The sequence below is a fragment of the Pelophylax lessonae genome (assembly GCF_965119305.1).
Source record: "Pelophylax lessonae genome assembly, chromosome: 1".
NCBI lineage: Eukaryota > Metazoa > Chordata > Amphibia > Anura > Ranidae > Pelophylax > Pelophylax lessonae.
In genome coordinates this window covers 112,766,128-112,785,732 of record NC_138768.1, presented here as the reverse complement: position 1 = coordinate 112,785,732, position 19,605 = coordinate 112,766,128, and the positions used below count along the sequence as shown (strand labels likewise).

The 19,605-nt window shown below is 43.0% G+C and overlaps 1 protein-coding gene across 4 annotated transcripts in view; it reads left to right on the top strand.

Moving 5' to 3' along the window:
• Nucleotides 1-19,605, top strand: part of PIK3R1 (phosphoinositide-3-kinase regulatory subunit 1) — a 101,922-nt gene that overhangs the window by 77,451 nt on the left and 4,866 nt on the right. For 2 of the 4 annotated variants that reach the window (XM_082272726.1, XM_082272727.1), the window contains exons 7-12: nt 15,464-15,566; nt 16,942-17,040; nt 17,148-17,328; nt 17,440-17,565; nt 17,733-17,875; nt 19,346-19,522. In XM_082272726.1, coding sequence (XP_082128852.1) covers nt 15,464-15,566; nt 16,942-17,040; nt 17,148-17,328; nt 17,440-17,565; nt 17,733-17,875; nt 19,346-19,522 — 829 coding nt within the window. Of the gene's footprint in view, nt 1-10,567; nt 10,822-14,403; nt 14,700-15,463; nt 15,567-16,941; nt 17,041-17,147; nt 17,329-17,439; nt 17,566-17,732; nt 17,876-19,345; nt 19,523-19,605 lie in introns of those variants that run through there. The other 2 variants (XM_082272729.1, XM_082272728.1) reach the window with 2 other exon arrangements.

Sequence of the window (19,605 nt, the reverse complement as noted above, 5' to 3'; positions counted from 1 at the left end):
TTTGTTTATAGCGCAAAAAATAAAAATCACACAGCTGATCAAATACCAACAAAAGAAAGCTCTATGTGTGGGAAAAAAAGGACATCAATTTTTTTTCGGGTACAGCGTCGCACGACCGCGCAATTGTCAGTTCAAATAATGCAGTGCCGAATCGCAAAATATAGCCTGGTCATTAAGGGGGCAAATCCTTCCAGTCCAGAAGTGGTTAAAGTGGTTGTATACTGCCGGAAAAAAAAAACACCCTGCAAGACAAAGGCATACTGAGCTAGTATGCATCGCATACTAGCTCATTATGAAATACTTACCTTAGAACGAAGCCCCGACACGGACACCGCTGTGGGAGCTGACATGCTCCCTCGGCGTCTTTTCCGGGTTCGGCGGCTCCGGCGCTGTGAGTGGCCGGAGCCGCGATGACGTCACTCCCGTGCATGCGCGCGGGAGTCACTTTTCGGCAAGTAGCCGGCAAGGAACTCCGAAGGTCCGCTGGACCTTCAGAGCGCTTGTGCCTCTGGTGTCAGCGGCTGCATACAGGGCAAATATCTCCTAAACCGTGCAGGTTTAGGAGATATTAATTGTACCTACAGGTAAGCCTTATTATAGGCTTACCTGTAGGTAAAAGTAAAAAAAATTAGTATACGACCGCTTTAAGTTCTTGTTGTAGATGGTCATTCTATCATATTTCTCATTGCTACATCATACATTTTGAATCTGCTAGAATGCAATATAAGAATGTGGCAAGGACTGAACACGGAAGAAAGCATTTGAAGCATTGGCTGTGACGTTGCTCAGCGTGATGTTCCTGTACTTTACAAGAGCTGATGGAAGCAGAGTACATCTGCGTATTAGAGAGCATTAGCAGACAATGTCAGTAGCATGTCTTTGTCTGACACCCCACCCACAGGAATGCTGTGGTTAGCCAGGTGTCTTTCTCTGCTAGTCACACCAGAAGGATTTATTATTTAATTCACGCTGCTCCTTGACCTCCAAAATGACAGGGCTGTGCAGCCAAGGGGATGTGTGCTTCTAGTCCCACACGCCGCCGGTGCCACTCCTACGTGTCAGGAGGAAATTATCTACTCTTGTTTGAAGAGCCTCTAAGCCTGGAGACCGGCTGATCCCTCAAAGGAATGCATGTAAAATATCCCATATATTAAGAGGTTTGAGGTTTGTCTCCTTTCAGCACAGCCTGTCTTTTGCTGGTTGACAGGTGAGATGAAATGTGAGGCACCTACTCTTTCTTTTTGCTGCACTCCGGTCCTGGACACAGCCATAAGTGAACGTACTGCGGTCACTTGTTCTCCTTTCTGGCCTAGGTCTATGGGTTTGCCTATGTCTATGGGCTTGAGTCAATGCCATAAACTCCACCTCCGTTTGAAACGCTTCTGAGATCATTCAGATCTTGACCTGCTTCAAGCGGGTGTGCATTCTCATATGTTTGAGAGGGAATGCAAAACCCGTGTGAAGAGAACAAAAGCCCATCGACATAGGCCTTAAGGGAGATTTTTGCTGCCTGCCACTTATAGAAGGCTCGAATGATGTCCGATTCCTGCTGATTCGGCTGAAATTTGAGCCACTGCCAGCTTGACAAAAGTTAGTGCTTGTAAAGCTCATACATGAAATGTGAACAAAGCAAATCCCTCTAAAGTGTACTTGTCTCAATCCAGAGCACTAAATGTCATTTGCTGCCTCGTTCCTCTGCTATCAGCATACATCACAAGTTTTCCTGACACCAAGAGAAAAAGGGTGACAGGGGAGGGCGCAGTTTGTGATTGACAGCCTCAGCTCTGTTTGTGTGCTGGGTAATGGAGGGTGTCTCTCTTCCGTCCAATCAGTTCTCAGAGCTTTCCTCATTGATGTAAGTTAAGCTCTCCACCCCCTGCTTTTCAGAGTGGAGAGATCCCATGTAAATTCTGCACTTTTTATGGATGGAAGGAAAAGACTGGTGTAGATGGTCAGATACAACTTATGTAGGAGGATTTGTCTCTGTATCACCAGAGGGTAGTCCCTTTACTTGGTATATGTGAGGGTTTACAACCACTTTAACTTAAATTTCATCCAGTTCAGTCAATTTTTAAGAGCCAAACAAGCTGTGTATGGCCAGCTTTCGCCGAAGTCAGTGGGGTTATAAAACCTACTGACAGGTGTACCCCTTTGTGACCACTGAGTACCCCTTTGTGACCACTGAGTACCCCTTTGTGACCACTGAGTACCCCTATGTGACCACTCTGAGTGGACCAGCACTGTCACATGGTTAAGTCACATGTCCCTTCATACCTGTAAGTACCAGGTATTTCCTATAAATGCTAGCATGATATTAAGTGATGTCTAAGATCACGGTCACGTCTATTGCCGGTTAACACATTCCACCATATGATCGTCTCTCCAATTACTAAATGTATATTCTGATCTCTTGTTAATTGTTAGGCAGTCGGTCTCATATCAGATGGATTCTGGTTGGTTGGACTGTGGTGTGTGGGTTGTGTCTGTTTATATTTTTACTGATAACACTAGATCTGTTGTGCCCTCATACCTAAGGCTCTAGTCATCACATGCAATTATATATTCTTGGTGCATATCATTTACTTCTCTAATTGAGCTGTAAACCAAGATGTGTCTGTACATATTTTATACTGGCATCCAGAGACAGTCTGTGCCGCGGTTATCTATATGTGTGTCCTTGCATGCTCTCTCCCTGAAATAACATGGTGTCTAACATTTCATTCACCTGCAAGGACGGTCATCAACCCCTGCACATCAGATTATTATTTTTTATTCTTGTTTTATGCTGATCCCTGATTCGTGTATGGCCTTTTTGTCATTAGGATGGCCACTTGTACAGATAGAGGTGTGGTCATTAGGGTGGCCACCTGTACAGATAGAGGTGTGGTCATTAGGATGGCCACCTGTACAGATAGAGGTGTGGCCATTAGGATGGTCACCTGTACAGATAGAGGTGTGGCCATTAGGATGGTCACCTGTACAGATAGAGGTGTGGTCATTAGGATGGCCACCTGTACAGATAGAGGTGTGGTCATTAGGATGGTCACCTGTACAGATAGAGGTGTGGTCATTAGGATGGTCACCTGTACAGATAGAGGTGTGGTCATTAGGATGGTCACCTGTACAGATAGAGGTGTGGCCATTAGGATGGTCACCTGTACAGATAGAGGTGTGGCCATTAGGATGGTCACCTGTACAGATAGAGGTGTGGTCATTAGGATGGTCACCTGTACAGATAGAGGTGTGATCACCGTCTCGGAGACTTTGCCATCTGTTATCTTTATTTGTCCTAATTGTACTACACCTTGTATATCTACTGTCTCAATGGGCAATCATGATCCCACTTTTTGCTGCTCCTTTGTAGAATAACTGACACTTTTGGCGGATCCTGCTCTGTTTCTAGGTACGTCATGTGCTGCTAGTTTCAGAGTACCCTTCTATTCTCTACTGGGTTGAAATTAAGATCATTAATAAAATGAAAGTCTAATGCAGTGAGTGCACTTGGTCAGTCCTCAAAATCAGGAATGAAAAATTGTGAAACAAACCTTTCACCTGTAGTGAAAGAAATATGGGAGCTGCTATGCTCTCCTCTGACAATGCTGGTTGCCTGGCTGTTAGGCGGGTCCTCTGGCTTCAGTTCTTTGCATCACAGACCTAGAAAAAGTGTTCAGATCAATCAGATCAAAGTCTGCTAAAAGTCATAGGTCCCTATCAGCATATTTGCTCTTGATCAATAATTCAAAGTATTGAAGCCAGGCAGCAAGCATTTTGCGAACAAGTGACTAGCAACTACAGTTTAAACTGAGTGATTGATGGTAACTATGCGGATGTTCCAGGCACTTTCATTTAGTGGTGATGTTTTGTTGGTAATATGAGGTGGTTAGCGCTCTGTGAAATATACTTTAGAATTTAGAGTTTTGCTCTGATTTTATAACCACTATTTCTGAACATTGGTCAGTATAAATTTTAACCACCAGAGGTCCTCGTTCAGCAAGTTTTGTTTTTTCACTGTCCGCACAGCCATGATGAGCTCCGGCTTCCCAAATGTCAGATCTGCTGCCGCTGACTTGTTTAAGGCATCGTGAATATTCACTATGTTGCTCACCGCAATGATAGCCGTATCTTCTAAGACAGCAGTTCTCAACTCCGGTCCTCAGGACCCACTAACAGGCCAGGTTTGCAAGATAACTGAAATACATCCCAGGTGATATCATTTGCTGCTCAGTGATTGCAGTATTCTAGTCTGCATCTCCCCAAGGTAATACTTAAGATCTGGCCTGTTAGTGGGTCCTGAGGATTGCAGTAGAGGTCTAAAGAAGTCATGGAGAAAATCGCAGGTTCCATCAGTTGTTGTTCCCAGATACTTTGTTTTTACAAGTCTTCATCAACTGGTGTGATGCCTTTCCAGGATTGCTCAATACAATAGCACAAAGCCATGGCAATGTGCAGAGTAGTTATCCATAGCAGCCAATCCGATTCCGGCTTATCATTGATTGGTTCCTGTGCTTGAGTGCCTTTTTTTTTATTTTCCTAGTGTACAGTATTGGGATGATGCCTGGTAATGTTGAACTTTTTTTGTTATTTTTCTCCTTTAGGGCCTCTTCACACTTTTCTATTTTCATGCAGCAAAACTCCTGCATTAAAATGCACATCAGATATCCCATTCTTTTCTATGGGTCGGATTCATGTGTATGTACTGCAGTTTAATGTGAAAGGGGAGGCTATAGAAGTCTTTCCACACCTATATGTATAATGCAGTGCACACAGCGAAGCACATGGAACTGTGCGATTCCAGCCTTAATGGTTTATGAATTTGGGACGCTGTGGATAGTCACTTTATTTAGTAATCCTGAAAAGATAGGACACAGGCTGATGGATTGGCCATACTGGTACCAGTAAAGGGTCTTATTAATACCAGTATGGCCAATCCATTAGCCTGTGTCCTATATTTGCAGGATTACTACATAGAGTAGCACAAGGAGCCATGGCAATGTGCAAAGAGCGGTTCTCCATAGCAACCAATCCGATATTGGTTGATCAATGAATAATGGCTGCTAATTGGTTGCTGTACTTGGAGCCGCTTTTTTACATTATTATGCATTGAATTGCTGCCTGTTTAAGTGTTTGTTACCTCTGTGTCCTGTCGGAATACCGCTACCCATCAGAAAATGTAACGGAAGTGACGTTCTGAGCAATAAATGCTTACTGCGCATGCGCCATGCATTCCAACATGGCCACTATGCATTCAATAGGTTTCCTAATCTGACAGAACATGAAGGCATCAGTGGATATCTTCTTACACACACGCAAGTCTTCAGTTTCACACTTATTTTATCAGTAAACTCTTGTTATATAGTTAAATATATTTATACATGAATACATTTTTATTATAGTAAATACAGCGACAAACCTTGCTGCCAGAAGGTGGCGACAGCCATCTTGGTACACCTCGCACTGCTCAGCGCCAAACTGATTATATAGTGAAATAGACTATTTCACCGTGACCGAGTGACATAATCTAAGTATGTAAGGTGAGTTTACTGCTAAAAAAAAAGTGTGAAATTGAAGACTTGTTTGGGTGTAAGAAGAAGTCTGCAGCTGCCTTCATGTTCTGTCAGATTAGGAAACCTTTTGAAACGCATAGCAGCCATGTTGGAATGCTTAGCGCATGCGCAGTAAGCAATTTTGTTGGCAACATCACTTCCGTTGCATTTTCTTATTGGTAGCAGTATTCTGATAGAACACCAGCATTTCATATTCCTGATATGTGCCTGCTGTACCATGAAAATGTATCTTGTTCTCTTTGTATTGCTTCCTCTATGTGAAATCCCTGGTGTCCCGGCTTTTCTATTAAAACGGACTACAATAAGCAGGAGAGCGCAGTGTGGTCAGTTCTCTAACTATGCTGGGAACTCAGGCTGCTCTCCTTCAATGTTCAGACTTGTCCTGACATGCCCCCCCCCCCCCCCCCCCGCACAGTCATTCATTCACTGAGAAGATCAGTGCTTCTCCTCCCCCCCAGCTGGTATGCAGCTGAGATCAGAGTGAATGTGATCACTTATAAAAAAGTGAGAAAAAGGTATTTATAGTGTGTGTGTGTGTGTATATATATATATATATATATATATATATATATATAAATAATCTCTAAACACAAATGTTTGCCTTTCATTTCAACTTTAGCCTGAATGGGTTGTTTTACAAGTTGACCATTTAGAGCCGGTTCACACTGGGCGACTTGTGAGGCAACCTGGTCACCTGTGACAAGTCGCCGTGGGTCGCCTGCGATAGATTAGCACAGGACCCGTTCTAATAGGAGCGACACAAGCCGCTCCGACTTAGAAAAAGGGTCCTGAGCTACTTTGGGGCGACCTGCATTGACTTCAATGATATGAAGTCTGTGCATGCCGGTGCGAGCTGCGCACCGCGACTTCACAGGTCGCCCGGCAAAGTCGGGTCGCGCCTATGTGAACCGGCACTTACAATCACTTTAAAGTTTTTTTTTTTTTAATTTATTTTTATTTTTTGTTTTGTTTTTTTTTTCTTGAATGTTTTTTGCAATGGTATGGGTGACCCTCTTGTAGTTTGTGTGGCTGATTTATTATTATTACTATTATTATTATTAAGGATTTCTATAGCGCCAGCAGTTTACGTAGCGCTTTACAATATTAGAGGGAGACAGTACATTTACAATACAATAAAATACAAGAGGATTAAGAGGGCCCTGCTCAGAAGAGCTTACAATCTAATGGTTTATGTGTTTTTTATTTGATTCTAGGCATTCATATTATTTTGACTCCCCCCTCTGTATTCCTGTTGCTTTCCGGTTTTTGATTTGTATTGGCCTTACAAGATGGGATCCAAGTTCCTCGAAATATTCAATGTTCTGCTATGTTTGTAGGGGTCTATAGCAGTGGTCCTCAACCCTGGCCTACAGGGCCCACTAACAGGCCAGTTTTGCAAGATAACTGAATTACATCCCAGGTGATATAATTTGCTGCTCAGTGATTGCAGTACTCTAGTCTGCATCTCCCCAAGGTAATACTTAAAATCTGGCCTGTTAGTGGGCCCTGAGGACCGGAGTTGAGGACCACTGGTCTATAGGGTGTATGATTAGATGATGGTGAAAGTACAGCAGTATCGGATGGACCAGCAGGACTATACCATATAAAATTGTGAGTCCTGAAGTCAGGGGCTATACCCTATTATATTTGGATACTAGAGGTCAGCAGACTATATCATATTCTATTTTTGAGGCCTCAGGTCAATAGATATAGTCCAGGACTGACTCTGGAACTATAGATTTATGTCCTCCACTTAAAATGCCATTAGCGAGAGTGATATGACAAGACGGTTCCATTATGTATTTGCAGGATCCCTGTAATCTGACGCACCCATTCAAACACGTTTTACAGGGAGGAGGTCGGTAACTCATTGTCTGTGCCTCGTGTTAGTACTGCACACATCACCCAGCCCCCTCCTTTCTTGTACAGCTCTGGAGTATATGTTGAAGCTATAATAGAGCATTGTGTATTTCTAAGGCTGTTTAATGTGGACAATGGCTCCACTGTCACTTAGAATACCCCTGAGCACACTTAGGTTGTCAAACCTCATTCTTAGTAGAGATGCACCGAATGGAAATTCCGGTACCAAAAATTCAGGATGCACTTGGCTGAAACTGAAAATTACCGGTTTAAAAAAAAAAAATATATATATATATATATATATATAGTTTTATATATGATTGTATTAGATTCGACTTTTTATTAATATCAATTTAAAAGAATATGAATTTGTCAGTCATTATTGGCACCTTTTGCGCTAGAAAAGCTCAAGAAAATTGCATTCCGTTGAATTCTATGTATGTCTTCACACTGGTCCATTGGGCTTCCGTTGTGGTGGTAAAAATCCTGCTTGCTGCATTTTTGGTCAGTAAAAAAAAAAAAAAAACGCACCAAAAACTTACCTCCTAGTGGAAATGCCTTGAGAACGCATTAATAATGCACCTGTTACAGTTTTAATGCGGTTTTTTGAGTCACATGATCTATGAAAAACTCACCATAAGCACAGTAAAATCATGGCAAAATCTGCACTTTTTTCTCTATCGGCAAAAGGCCAAAAACACAATTTTCAACCAATATGTTTCATCCGCCAAAATTTTGACGCATCTCTATTTCTCAGCCCTGGGAACGACTATGAAAATGAGATGAGAGGGGGGAAAATAAGTGAGATGTAGCATAAACTGAACAATCAGCTGTTTTCTTTCATTTTCTATTACTGAATCAAAGGTACTCTTGTGGTTGGTCAATTTCACAGCTTTGCTTGCTTTCATGTATTTTCTTGGCTTGTGTTCACTTCCAGGGGAACTTTACTGTCTTTTTTAAGTCCCCTCTTGGTTTTTGTTGGGTTATGCTCCCATCCGGAGAATCCAGTAGTGTGTACTGTAATGACTAGGGATGCACCGATCTGATATTGGGATCGGATATTGGCGCAGATACTGCCACAATAGCTGGATCGAGGGATCAGTAAAATTAACCAGTCCATGGGCCGATACGGTTTTGCTGAGTCCTGGCTCAACCATCCCTTACTTGGCGTAGTAGTAGTATGGGATGGGAGCCGCTACTTCCTGTATAGTCCCGGCTCACAGGCGGAGTGATATCAGATGCACTCCTCCTGTGAATGGAGGAGCCATACACATGAAGCAGCGGCTTTGCTCTGTACTGCAGCTGCATGCATATTGTGTATGTGTGTAGTTCCGGATCGGTATCGGCAGATACACAATGCCAGATATTGGTATCGGGACAAGAAAAGTCGGATCGGTGCACCCCTAGTAATGACTTGCCACTCCACTGCTGCACACCCAATCCTGCGCTGCCATGTCCTCGTCTCCTTTGTAGCTGGTTCCCTGATGATGCGCATGCACCACACATCATCGGGGGCGGCTGAGTTAATCGGGGTAGAGGCAGCCGGCCCCCTACCATGGCCAACCACGCCGCACATTTCCGATTGATTGAGACAACCAACCTAGGATACAGAACAGGAGTATCTTGGGAGGCTGTTGGCAGCTTAGGGGCTACGTCATTCTTGGCCATACAAGAAATATGGAAGTGAGGGCCGCCATGCCATATATAAAAATAGAAGGTATTGAATTTTGGGGGGGGGGGGGGGGAGATTAACGTTACGGAAATTAGGTGTGGGGAGGTAAAGGTTTGCTTTAGTCCTTGCCTGAATAAAGTGTGCATTAATTACTAGGTTACATCTGCTATGATTGATACATGTTGGTGTCTGAACAAGCATTGTTGGAACTGATAGACTGTTATAAATCGAATGCCTCCTACAAAGGATAAAAATATCGGATGAATGATCGTCCATTTTGTTCGTTTTTTTTTTTTTTATACTATATTTACGAAAATTGTATAACAAAATAGAACTTTAGAAGTGATGTATTCTTTCTATTCCAAGCATGCGTGGTCTTGGTCACACGATTTATTTTCGTACGAACCCCATACTAATGACATGAACATTTTTTGTTCCGTTATCGTACGAGAAACCTTTTGGTGCTTGTCCCTTTTGTGTGAACTGTGGTGATTGGCTCTCGAAAGCTGTGAACTAACGATCAGATTATCGCACGATTGCTCCAAAAGCGTTATTTTACGTCCGATTATCTCATGTGTACTTGGCATAAGAGTGACGTCATTTTGAGCTCGGTGTCTGCACATTGACGGTTTTATATAGTGTATTCAATTTGGGTGTCTGAACCAGCGTACAGACCTTTGATCTCATTAAATGTACGCCTTTTGCCCAGATTCCCATCAATCTGTAGCGCTCAGCCCGCACGTCGTACGCAGGGTTGTGAATTTGAATGGCTGGCAGGGAGCAGTATTGGTGTCACACAGGGATGTGCAGCAGATTGGCCGCTGTGTCACAAAGGAGTACGTGCAGAATAATGCACATCTGTGCTCCTGCAGTAAAGCGATTAGTCGCGGGGTTGGAGGAACATGCTGTGTGCAGAGGTTAAGCAGCCGTCGTGGTCTTGTACCTGTTCTGTTCTGTCTGGGGCTGGGAGCAGCTATGTGGCAGCCAGCACTGGCGGAGGGAAGAGGGCTGTGTACAGACACGTCGGTCTCTTTCTTGGAGGTACAAACCTTTTTTGCACGCCAGTTCTTTGCTGCTATTTTTTGCTGGTAAGGCGAGCCACTTCCTGGATTTGGCTGCTGACGGAGCTCGGCTCGGTTGGCCACCTCTTGAACAGTCAGCGACAGAGGTTATTTTAAGTCCCCGCACAATGGCCGTCTCAGTTACCGAGCTAAAACCAGCGTGCTCCCCACATCAGCCACTTGTTAGCTGATGACAGCTTTCACTGTGATTGACAGCCTCTTCTCTCCCTTCCCCCCACCCAAAATCCATAGCTCAGCAAATATTTGAACCTGCTCGAGTTAATCATGAAACTGAGATCTTTATCTCGGAGAGACGTGCAAGCCAGAGTCTCTCACCCCCCTCCCTCCCTCCCCGTTGCTCCCTCCCCTCCTCTGAGTACTGTACTGAAATCGCCTTCACTTTTTAATCATTAACTGGATATGAAGGACTAGATTCCACTGCACTACCTTTAGCGGCTGATTTCCCTGCAAAGTAACAGCTCCATCGGTCCTTCCGAAATTTCACCTGTTATGGGATTTAATCAACGCTAACTTCACACTTTGTTCAGCACTGGAGAATTTTGACTTTTAGCACTTTTTTTTTTGGAAATACAGCACTGCGTAATTTTGTACTGGAAATCTTTTTTTGGGATTTATACTTACAGGACAATGCACGATATTCTAAGTAAGTCCATTTTTAAGCTTCGTGTTCTTTCATTAGAGATGCTTTTTAATATATTCAGGCCTGTAGCTGCCATTAGTTGACTTATCTTGAGTTTGAACTGGTTTCTTAATTTACTTTAATCGTTTTTGATGTAGTGCCCACATCTACTTTGTTGCGTTAGGTGAAAAGGAATTAGAGTTGTAACGATAGCTGTGTATGTATAAGAGAAGAGGCACGAGTAACAGGAACCCGGCACAAAGGGAAGGACTAAATACCGGCTGATTGGTGCAGATGGGGCTCAGCAAAACCAGCCCAGGCTAAGAGGCAGCAAGTTGCAGAGTGGTTTTTAGAGGGTTAAATCCTCCCGAAGCTGAGTTGGCTGCATTGTGATGTGTTCTGTCTGTACGGGAAACTGGAAACATACCGGCCTCTGCCCCAGTACATGCCACAGCCAGCTAGACAGGTCTGGTGTGCACACACCGGCTCCTGACCGACCGGCAGCTCTGCTTTGTCATGTTCTCAGTGCTACCACTTGTGTCAAGTTCTTTTATTTATAGTGTATACGTGCTTTTTTTTTTTTTTTCTTTTGCGTCCTTTGTCACACTGCTTTAAGGGGAAAAGATCTAGATCTACAAATTGTGTACAAAATCTTTTCCTTTTTTTGCCTCCATTTTCATGCAGAAAGCCCAAAATGTCAGGCGTTTGTGACAGCTGATTATGTGTGCATTTCTTGGGTAAAGAATGTATATTCTTTATCTATGTATATATGGGATGATGGTGCTATAATCATTGTCTACTGGTTCCCTTCACAATTTCTCCATTTCTGCATTCCTTGGGTGTTTTATACAACATACCAACCTTTTTAACATGAAGGGACCCTTAAAATAACTTCAGTTGCAGGCAGTCTTTGATTAATATATCTAAAGTTTATGGTGTATTAAGTATGATTGTTAGGGAAAAATGCCCCTAAATTTGTGATGAGAACCCCCCTTCCTTACAGATGGCTAAAAAAGAATCATTGGATGTAGTGCTTAGTGAGAGGCTGAAACTGCTCATAGAAAGTCTAGCAACCTATGTAGCAGCCTAGCTCAACCTTTTTACTCCAGAGGAACCCCAAAAATAATTTTCGGGTCTCAGGGAACCCTTACTGAAATCATTGGGAGGATCCATGTGAGAAAATGCCAATTACATTACCGGTCAGCGGGAAGAAGGCAACCCTTAAGCTGGCCATACGTTATACAATTTTTTTAAAAATTTCCTTTAGATTTACCTTCAGCTATGTAGTGCAAGGGTCTGCCAGACTGCATGCCCCCCTTAAAAAGAAATGGCAAACCCAGCAGCATGATCCAATCATCTTTTTACCTAAGTGGCATTGTCGCCAGAACGAGGTAGGCACCATCAAATGGCAGGTCAATCAGCCTCAGGTCAAACACCTAGCAGCAACCGCTGTAGGATCCCTAGAGGTGCACAGAGACCTGCCTGAGTATGGATTGCTTCTCTGGAGGAACCCAAAGAATCCTTGCAACCCATGGTTGAGAGTGACTGCTATATACAGTTTGACAAAGGACGCGTTACAGGCATTGACAAAGTGTAGCTTCGGAATGGCTCGGTTGTATGTATTTGTGGAGAATTCAGTAGCATGCAGAGTTTTTAAGATGGCCATACATTATACAATTTTCTACTTCGTCTCTCTTTAGATTTACCTTCAACTATGTAGTGCAAGGGCCTGCCTGACTGCATGCCCCCTCTCCAAAAATAAAGAAATGGAAAACCTAGCAGCATGACCCGATCATCTTTTTACCTAAGTGGTATTGTCCCCAGAACAAGGTAGGCACCATCAAATGGCAGGTCAATCAACCTCAGGTGAAGAAACGTCTAGCAACCTCTGTAGAATCCCTAGAGGTGCACAGAGCCCTGCCTGAGAAAGGGTTCCTCCAGCGGAGCCAGCCATTCTCGGGTAGGGCTCTGTGCACCTCTAGGGTTCCTCCAGCGGAGCCAGCCATTCTCAGGCAGGGCTCTGTGCACCTCCAGGGATCCTAAAGAGGAGCCAGCCATTCTCAGGCAGGGCTCTGTGCACCTCTAGGGTTTCTCCAGAGGAGCCAGCCATTCTCAGGTAGGGCTCTGTGCACCTCTAAAGTTCCTCCAGCGGAGCCAGCCATTCTCAGGTAGGGCTCTGTGCACCCTTAGGGATCCTAAAGAGGAGCCAGCCATTCTCAGGCAGGGCTCTGTGCACCTCTAGGGTTTCTCCAGAGGAGCCAGCCATTCTCAGGTAGGGCTCTGTGCACCTCTAGGGATCCTACAGAGGAGCCAGCCATTCTCAGGTAGGGCTCTGTGCACCTCTAGGGATCCTACAGAGGAGCCAGCCATTCTCAGGTAGGGCTCTGTGCACCTCTAGGGTTTCTCCAGAGGAGCCAGCCATTCTCAGGTAGGGCTCTGTGCACCTCTAGGGTTTCTCCAGCGGAGCCAGCCATTCTCAGGTAGGGCTCTGTGCACCTCTAGGGTTTCTCCAGCGGAGCCAGCCATTCTCGGGTAGGGCTCTGTGCACCTCTAGGGTTCCTCCAGCGGAGCCAGCCATTCTCAGGCAGGGCTCTGTGCACCTCCTAGGGATCCTACAGAGGAGCCAGCCAAAGAATCCATGGAACCCGTGATTGAGAGTGGCTGCTATATACAGTTTGACAAAGGACGCGTTACAGGCAATGACAAAGTGTAGCTCTGGATAGCTCGGTTGTATGGATTTGTGGAGAATTCAGAGTTTTAGGATGGCCATACATTATACAATTTTCTACTTCAATTTCCTTTAACTATGTAGTGGAAGGGCCTGCCTGATTGCAAAGTAATTGAAAGTGTTAAAGTGTGACCTCATATTATATGGCTTTGGTAAATATAAAGGAAAATTGTATAATGTATTCATGGTTTCAAGCCTTTGTTTCTGCGAGTTTGCCCACTCTGCCTTTGTGATTGAAATAAAATGTCGTAGCCAAGCAGAAGGCCTAAACCACCCGGGATTTGAATTACTTGGTAGCAATGATCAATGTTATAGCAATGAGGTTTTTTATCTAACTCCTGGCACGGAGTGATGAAACCTTACCCATGGAGGTTAGCATCTGCTGTGAATTGGGTTTATCTTTGGGGGCTTGACTTGACTTTCCTCACCTGGCTGTGCAATAGAAAGATATCGGCAAGGTGCTTTTCATACAGAGTTGGCGTGGGAATTTTTCAAGCTTTGTTTGACATGTTAGTCATTGCACCTTGAGGAAATGACACGGCTTGTGTTGGAGATAATGCTTTATCACAATTTGAGAATGCAATGGGTTTTGTGTGAGGAATGCCTTGTTCCAGCTCGTCTGGTCAGCTGTCTGGCTATTTGCATGACGACATGTTAGGGAGACATTGCTGCATGTGGCTGTGCCTGCTCTTCACACAAGAGAGGAGATTATCGGTGGTACGTGCGGCAGCCGATCGGCTCAGCAGGCTGCCAGCAGTAAAACGTACCATTCTGCACGCTCATAAAAAGGGAATCGCATTGTGCCAGCTCCTCTGCCCGATGCAAGCCTTTTTTATTACTGGCATTTTTCTGCGCTCGTCCCATGCAAATCACATTCCTCCGGTGCAAATGTGAGCGTAAGGTTAGTGTGGAAGATGGACAGAGACAAAGGAGTGGCCCATCTTTTAGTACATTCGATTGGACGGCTCAGATGATGTAATAGGTTTCTGTGCTGCCCCTTAAAGGTTTTAAAATTAATTCCAAGACAGCATTTCAAAGGAGCTCTGGGCTGTATTACTTATCTGGACTATGTGCAACACTATGTGGCGTGTAGATGAAGGCAACCCGGATTATGACAAGTTAGACATACAATATGAGGCTGATCTGATTTTCTATATAGAGATGGATGCACCAGGTAACAATGCAACCTTTTTCTGCACTCAAACTAAATGAGATTTATGTAGTGTGCATGAAATGTATCATCCATGTAAGAGGGGTTTACATTTACTCTCATTCTTTTCAAAGATCAACTGATGTATAGCTTTAAAAATACATTTTATATATATATATATAATATATATATATATAATAGGTATAGATATATATTTCCAATGCACAATGTAGCTCTTTTGTCCGCGCTTGTCATACATTTGTCAGCGGCAGTCTTTTGTTCAGCAGCAGCAGCAGCAGCTCTGTGATTTGGCACTGGATGGGATCTTCACCTTGTTAGTTCTCTTGTGGGTTAATTGCATTGTATATTGTTCTCATTGTTGCTACACTGGCACAGAAGGCAGCTTGTGTGATATTAGGGCAGATTAAAATGTCGTATTTTATACAGAGATTAGCATCAGACATATTTGGGTCACAGATTGATGCTTTTAGCAGTTTGACGTGGAAGCGTTTTCAGGGCTGAAGCACATGCATTCATTTATCTGCTCTTCAAAGTACTTCTTTCTTCAGGCTGCATTTCGTCACCTCTTTTGCAAGTCAATGAAGGCTGACTCTGCCTAGCAACATAGTGCATTGTATAGGTCCTGATTCGCTAATTGGAGTTACTGTGCAGAAGGGTTTTTTTTCTGAGAAATGTACAGTTCTTTTTCATTATGTTCTATATTTTGCAATTTTTTTGTGACTTGCAATATTTAGTGGACAAAATTAATTTTGTGTATTCTCTTTCAGCACTGCCACCAAAACCTCCCAAACCCAGTCCTGTAATAAACAACGGTACAAACCACAATATGTCTCTGCAAGATGCTGAATGGTACTGGGGCGATATTTCAAGGTATGCCTTTCCTGATGTCTGTGGAAGAATGAAGTTGTCAGATTAGCTTGCAGATGGTCTTTTTTTTTTTTTTTCCCTTTTTCTTTCATTTTCCCTTTTCCTTCTTTCCTTTCATTTTTCCCCCTTTCCTTTCCCTCCTTTTCCCCCTCTCCTTTCATTTTCCCCCTTTCCTTTCCTTTCATTTTCCCCCTTTCCTTTCCTTTCATTTTCCCCCTTTCCTTTCATTTTCCCCCTTTCCTTTCCTTTCATTTTCCCCCTTTCCTTTCCTTTCATTTTCCCCCTTTCCTTTCCTTTTCCCCCTTTCCTTTCCTTTCATTTTCCCCCTTTCCTTTCATTTTCCCCCTTTCCTTTCATTTTCCCCCTCTCCTTTCATTTTCCCCCTTTCCTTTCATTTTCCCCCTCTCCTTTCATTTTCCCCCTCTCCTTTCATTTTCCCCCTCTCCTTTCATTTTCCCCCTCTCCTTTCATTTTCCCCCTTTCCTTTCCTTTCATTTTCCCCCTTTCCTTTCCTTTCATTTTCCCCCTTTCCTTTCCTTTCATTTTCCCCCTTTCCTTTCCTTTCATTTTCCCCCTTTCCTTTCCTTTCATTTTCCCCCTTTCCTTTCCTTTCATTTTCCCCCTTTCCTTTCCTTTCATTTTCCCCCTTTCCTTTCCTTTCATTTTCCCCCTTTCCTTTCCCTTTCCTTTCCCTCCTTTTCCTCCTTTTCCTTTCCTTCTTTCCTTTCCTTATTCTTTTCCTTATTCTTTCCTTTTTTCCTTTCCTTTTTTCCTTATTTCCTTTCCTTTTTTTCCTTCTTTCCTTTCCTTGCCTTTTTGCCTTTTTCCTTTCTTTTTCATCCTTTTCTTTTCCTTTCCTTTTTTCCTTTTTTTCCTTTTTTTTTCCTTTCTTTTTCCTTTTTTTTTCCTTTCCTTTCCTTTCCTTTCCTTTCTTTTCCTCCAGCCTACAAGCAGTACATACTTTAACCCTTTTCTCTGGTTTTGGGTCTTTGAGTTTGGCAATAGGCCCACTTTACCTACAAGTAATGTTATTTTAGAATTTGTATCTACCAACTGTTCCTGCACTCCAGATTCCACACAACACCCACTTATGATTCAAGTGTCAGACTACTTGACTGCAGCTCCAAATACTTTGAGATCAAATGAATAGTCAAAAATAGTTGTTTGAATGGAGCATATTAGCCAGCAAAAGCCGATATCCAGTTGCAGCATGTCTAGCCATGTTTATGGGAGTTTTTTTTTTTTTGGATGATGTGCACACTTTGTTTTACATATGGCTCTGTACTGTATTGTGAGCTTTGAAATTGTTGTAGTAATTTGTGTTTTCAGAAATATGTGTAGTTTGAAGATTTGTAAAGGATTGTTTTGTTTTCTCCAGGGAGGAGGTTAATGAGAAGCTACGTGATACCACTGATGGTACCTTCTTGGTACGAGATGCATCTACAAAAATGCATGGCGACTACACGCTTACACTAAGGTGAGAAGGCGGGATTTGCATGTGCTGTCTCAGTCAGCTGTCCCATGCTCACGTCTGTGTTATTCAGGATTGGATTTTAACTACAGCATATTCATTTATTTTTTTAGGAAAGGGGGAAATAACAAACTCATCAAAATCTTTCATCGAGATGGAAAATATGGCTTTTCTGAACCATTTACGTTTAACTCGGTGGTCGAACTTATCACCCACTACCGAAACGAGTCGTTGGCCCAGTACAACCCAAAGCTGGATGTCAAGCTCCTGTATCCAGTATCCAGGCTACAACAGGTACGGAACACTTTTTTAAGCATTCCGCTGATATTAGTGTTCATTATTACTTTGTCTCAAAATGTTCTTTCCTGGGATCATTCAATAATGGCCTTTTTTTTTATCGTTAAGGATCAAGTAGTAAAAGAAGACAGTATAGAAGCTGTTGGAAAGAAGTTACATGAGTATAACTTGCAATTCCAAGAGAAAAATCAGGAGTACGATAGACTGTATGAGGACTACACCAGGACATCTCAGGTAAAATGTGACAGTAATTCTTGCCTTTAATGAGCTTTAAAGAAATATGAAGGATTGGTAAATGCCTGATGGCATAGAGAAAGGAGCTCATGAAAACCCATGACTCCTTAGTGAGGCCTTGGCTTTCTGTTCCAGATTTAACAAAAAGCTTTTTTTGATTCTTTCAGGAAATTCAAATGAAAAGAACAGCCATTGAAGCATTTAATGAAACCATTAAAATATTTGAAGAACAATGTCAAACGCAAGAGAAGTACAGCAAGGAGTACATAGACAAATTTCGTCGTGAGGGGAATGAGAAGGAAGTACAGAGGTATGCAAGTTGCTGTTTTATTTTACTCCAGTATTAAAGGCTGAATCTCAGGGCATTGTTGTTCTTATAATGGATATTGAAGGATGCAAATGCAGGGACTTTGATTTTCAAATGATCCCAACCTAGAAATGTATTGTGATTGCTTTTGAAAGGAGAGTGAACTTCAAGTAGTTGAAGTTCTGGAACAAGCACCATGGATGCTGGACCACAAGTGCACAAAGATTTCTGAACCCCTAATAGATGGACGTCCTTGTAAAAAGAGTTGTTTTTTTTTTTTTATCCAGTGCTACAAGTCCTTCTAAAGATGCAGAACACGGTGTTCTCATTTGACAGAGGGGCTTTACAACCAAGACAAGTGTTTGCTAATCTTTAGAGTAATGTGGCCCTTTGAAGGACTCTGTTTTTAGCTGTAACCAGAAATTGTTTTTAATTTCTGTGACATCATTACCAGACTTGTAAAATTCTTGCAGGGACTGCTGCTTGGAACTCAGTTCTTATTGATGCAGGCATGCCTCCAGAACTACATTTCCCACAGAGCCTTTTCCTTACACTGGGGGGATGATTTACTAAAAGTGGAGAGTGCAAAATTTGGTGCAGCTGTGCATGGTAGCCAATCGGCTAACTTCAGCTTGTTCAATTAAGCTTTAAAGAAAAAAAAGCTGATTGGTCCTTTGCACGACGATTTTGCATTCTCCAGCTTTAGTAAATCAACATTAAGCCTCGTACACATGCACTGATTGTTGGCCGACCGATCGGCCGTCTTTTGTCCAGTGTTGTTGTGTTGGTTGAAATGTGCTCTAGACTGCACACGAATTTTGTCGGCCAACAACAACCAACTGCAGAAGTGATGTCATGTGCTGGTTTACTTTCTGTGTGTTTTTTCTTCTCTGAGCATGCCCAGTCTTGCTCATCTGATTTTTGTCTGCCGAAATCTGTACTGACTGAGGAACAATCGGCCGTTCTGCTGATGGCCAACAAAAATTCTATAGCATGCACACCTGATTTTGTTCGGCCGAAAAGTCGCAGTCGGTTATCGGAAGAAGCATACTAACAAGCCGACAATCGGCCGATCGGACGTTGGCGGCAACAATCGGTGCGTGTGTACGGGGCTTTAGTGTGTGGGCAGTCCCTGTGACTGAATCAGCATTGGTTTGCTTGAAAAAAAAAAAAAAAAATGTATACACGTGGAAAGGGCCAAGGAGTGGCAGAGATAGACGGAGCTCTGTAATTCAGCAGAGGGGTAAGCGGGTAGAGCTGACAAAACTGCTTAGGATTTCAGTGCAGCAGAGGCACGGTGTTGTCAGCCCAGACAGGAAGTTGGGAGCGCCCACTCTCTCAGATCAACAAATGCTTACAGCATTTTAAAGGGGATAAAACATGGGGAACGTACATGTATTGCAAAGATGTGTTTTTTTTTTTTTTTTTTTTGCCTAGGCTTACGCTTTAACCAAGTTTTTTTTTTCCTCCCAGGATCTTACACAATTACGAGAAGCTGAAGTCACGAATCAGTGAAATAGTTGACAGTAAACGCAGACTTGAAGAAGACCTAAAGAAGCAGGCTGCAGAATACCGTGAGATTGACAAACGTATGAATAGCATTAAGCCAGATCTCATACAGTTGAGGAAGACCAGAGACCAGTACTTAATGTAAGGATCTTGTATTCATTTCTCTTCTATTAAAGTATAGGATTCTCCCTGTGAAAGGAACATAGGTTCACCTCATTTTGCGC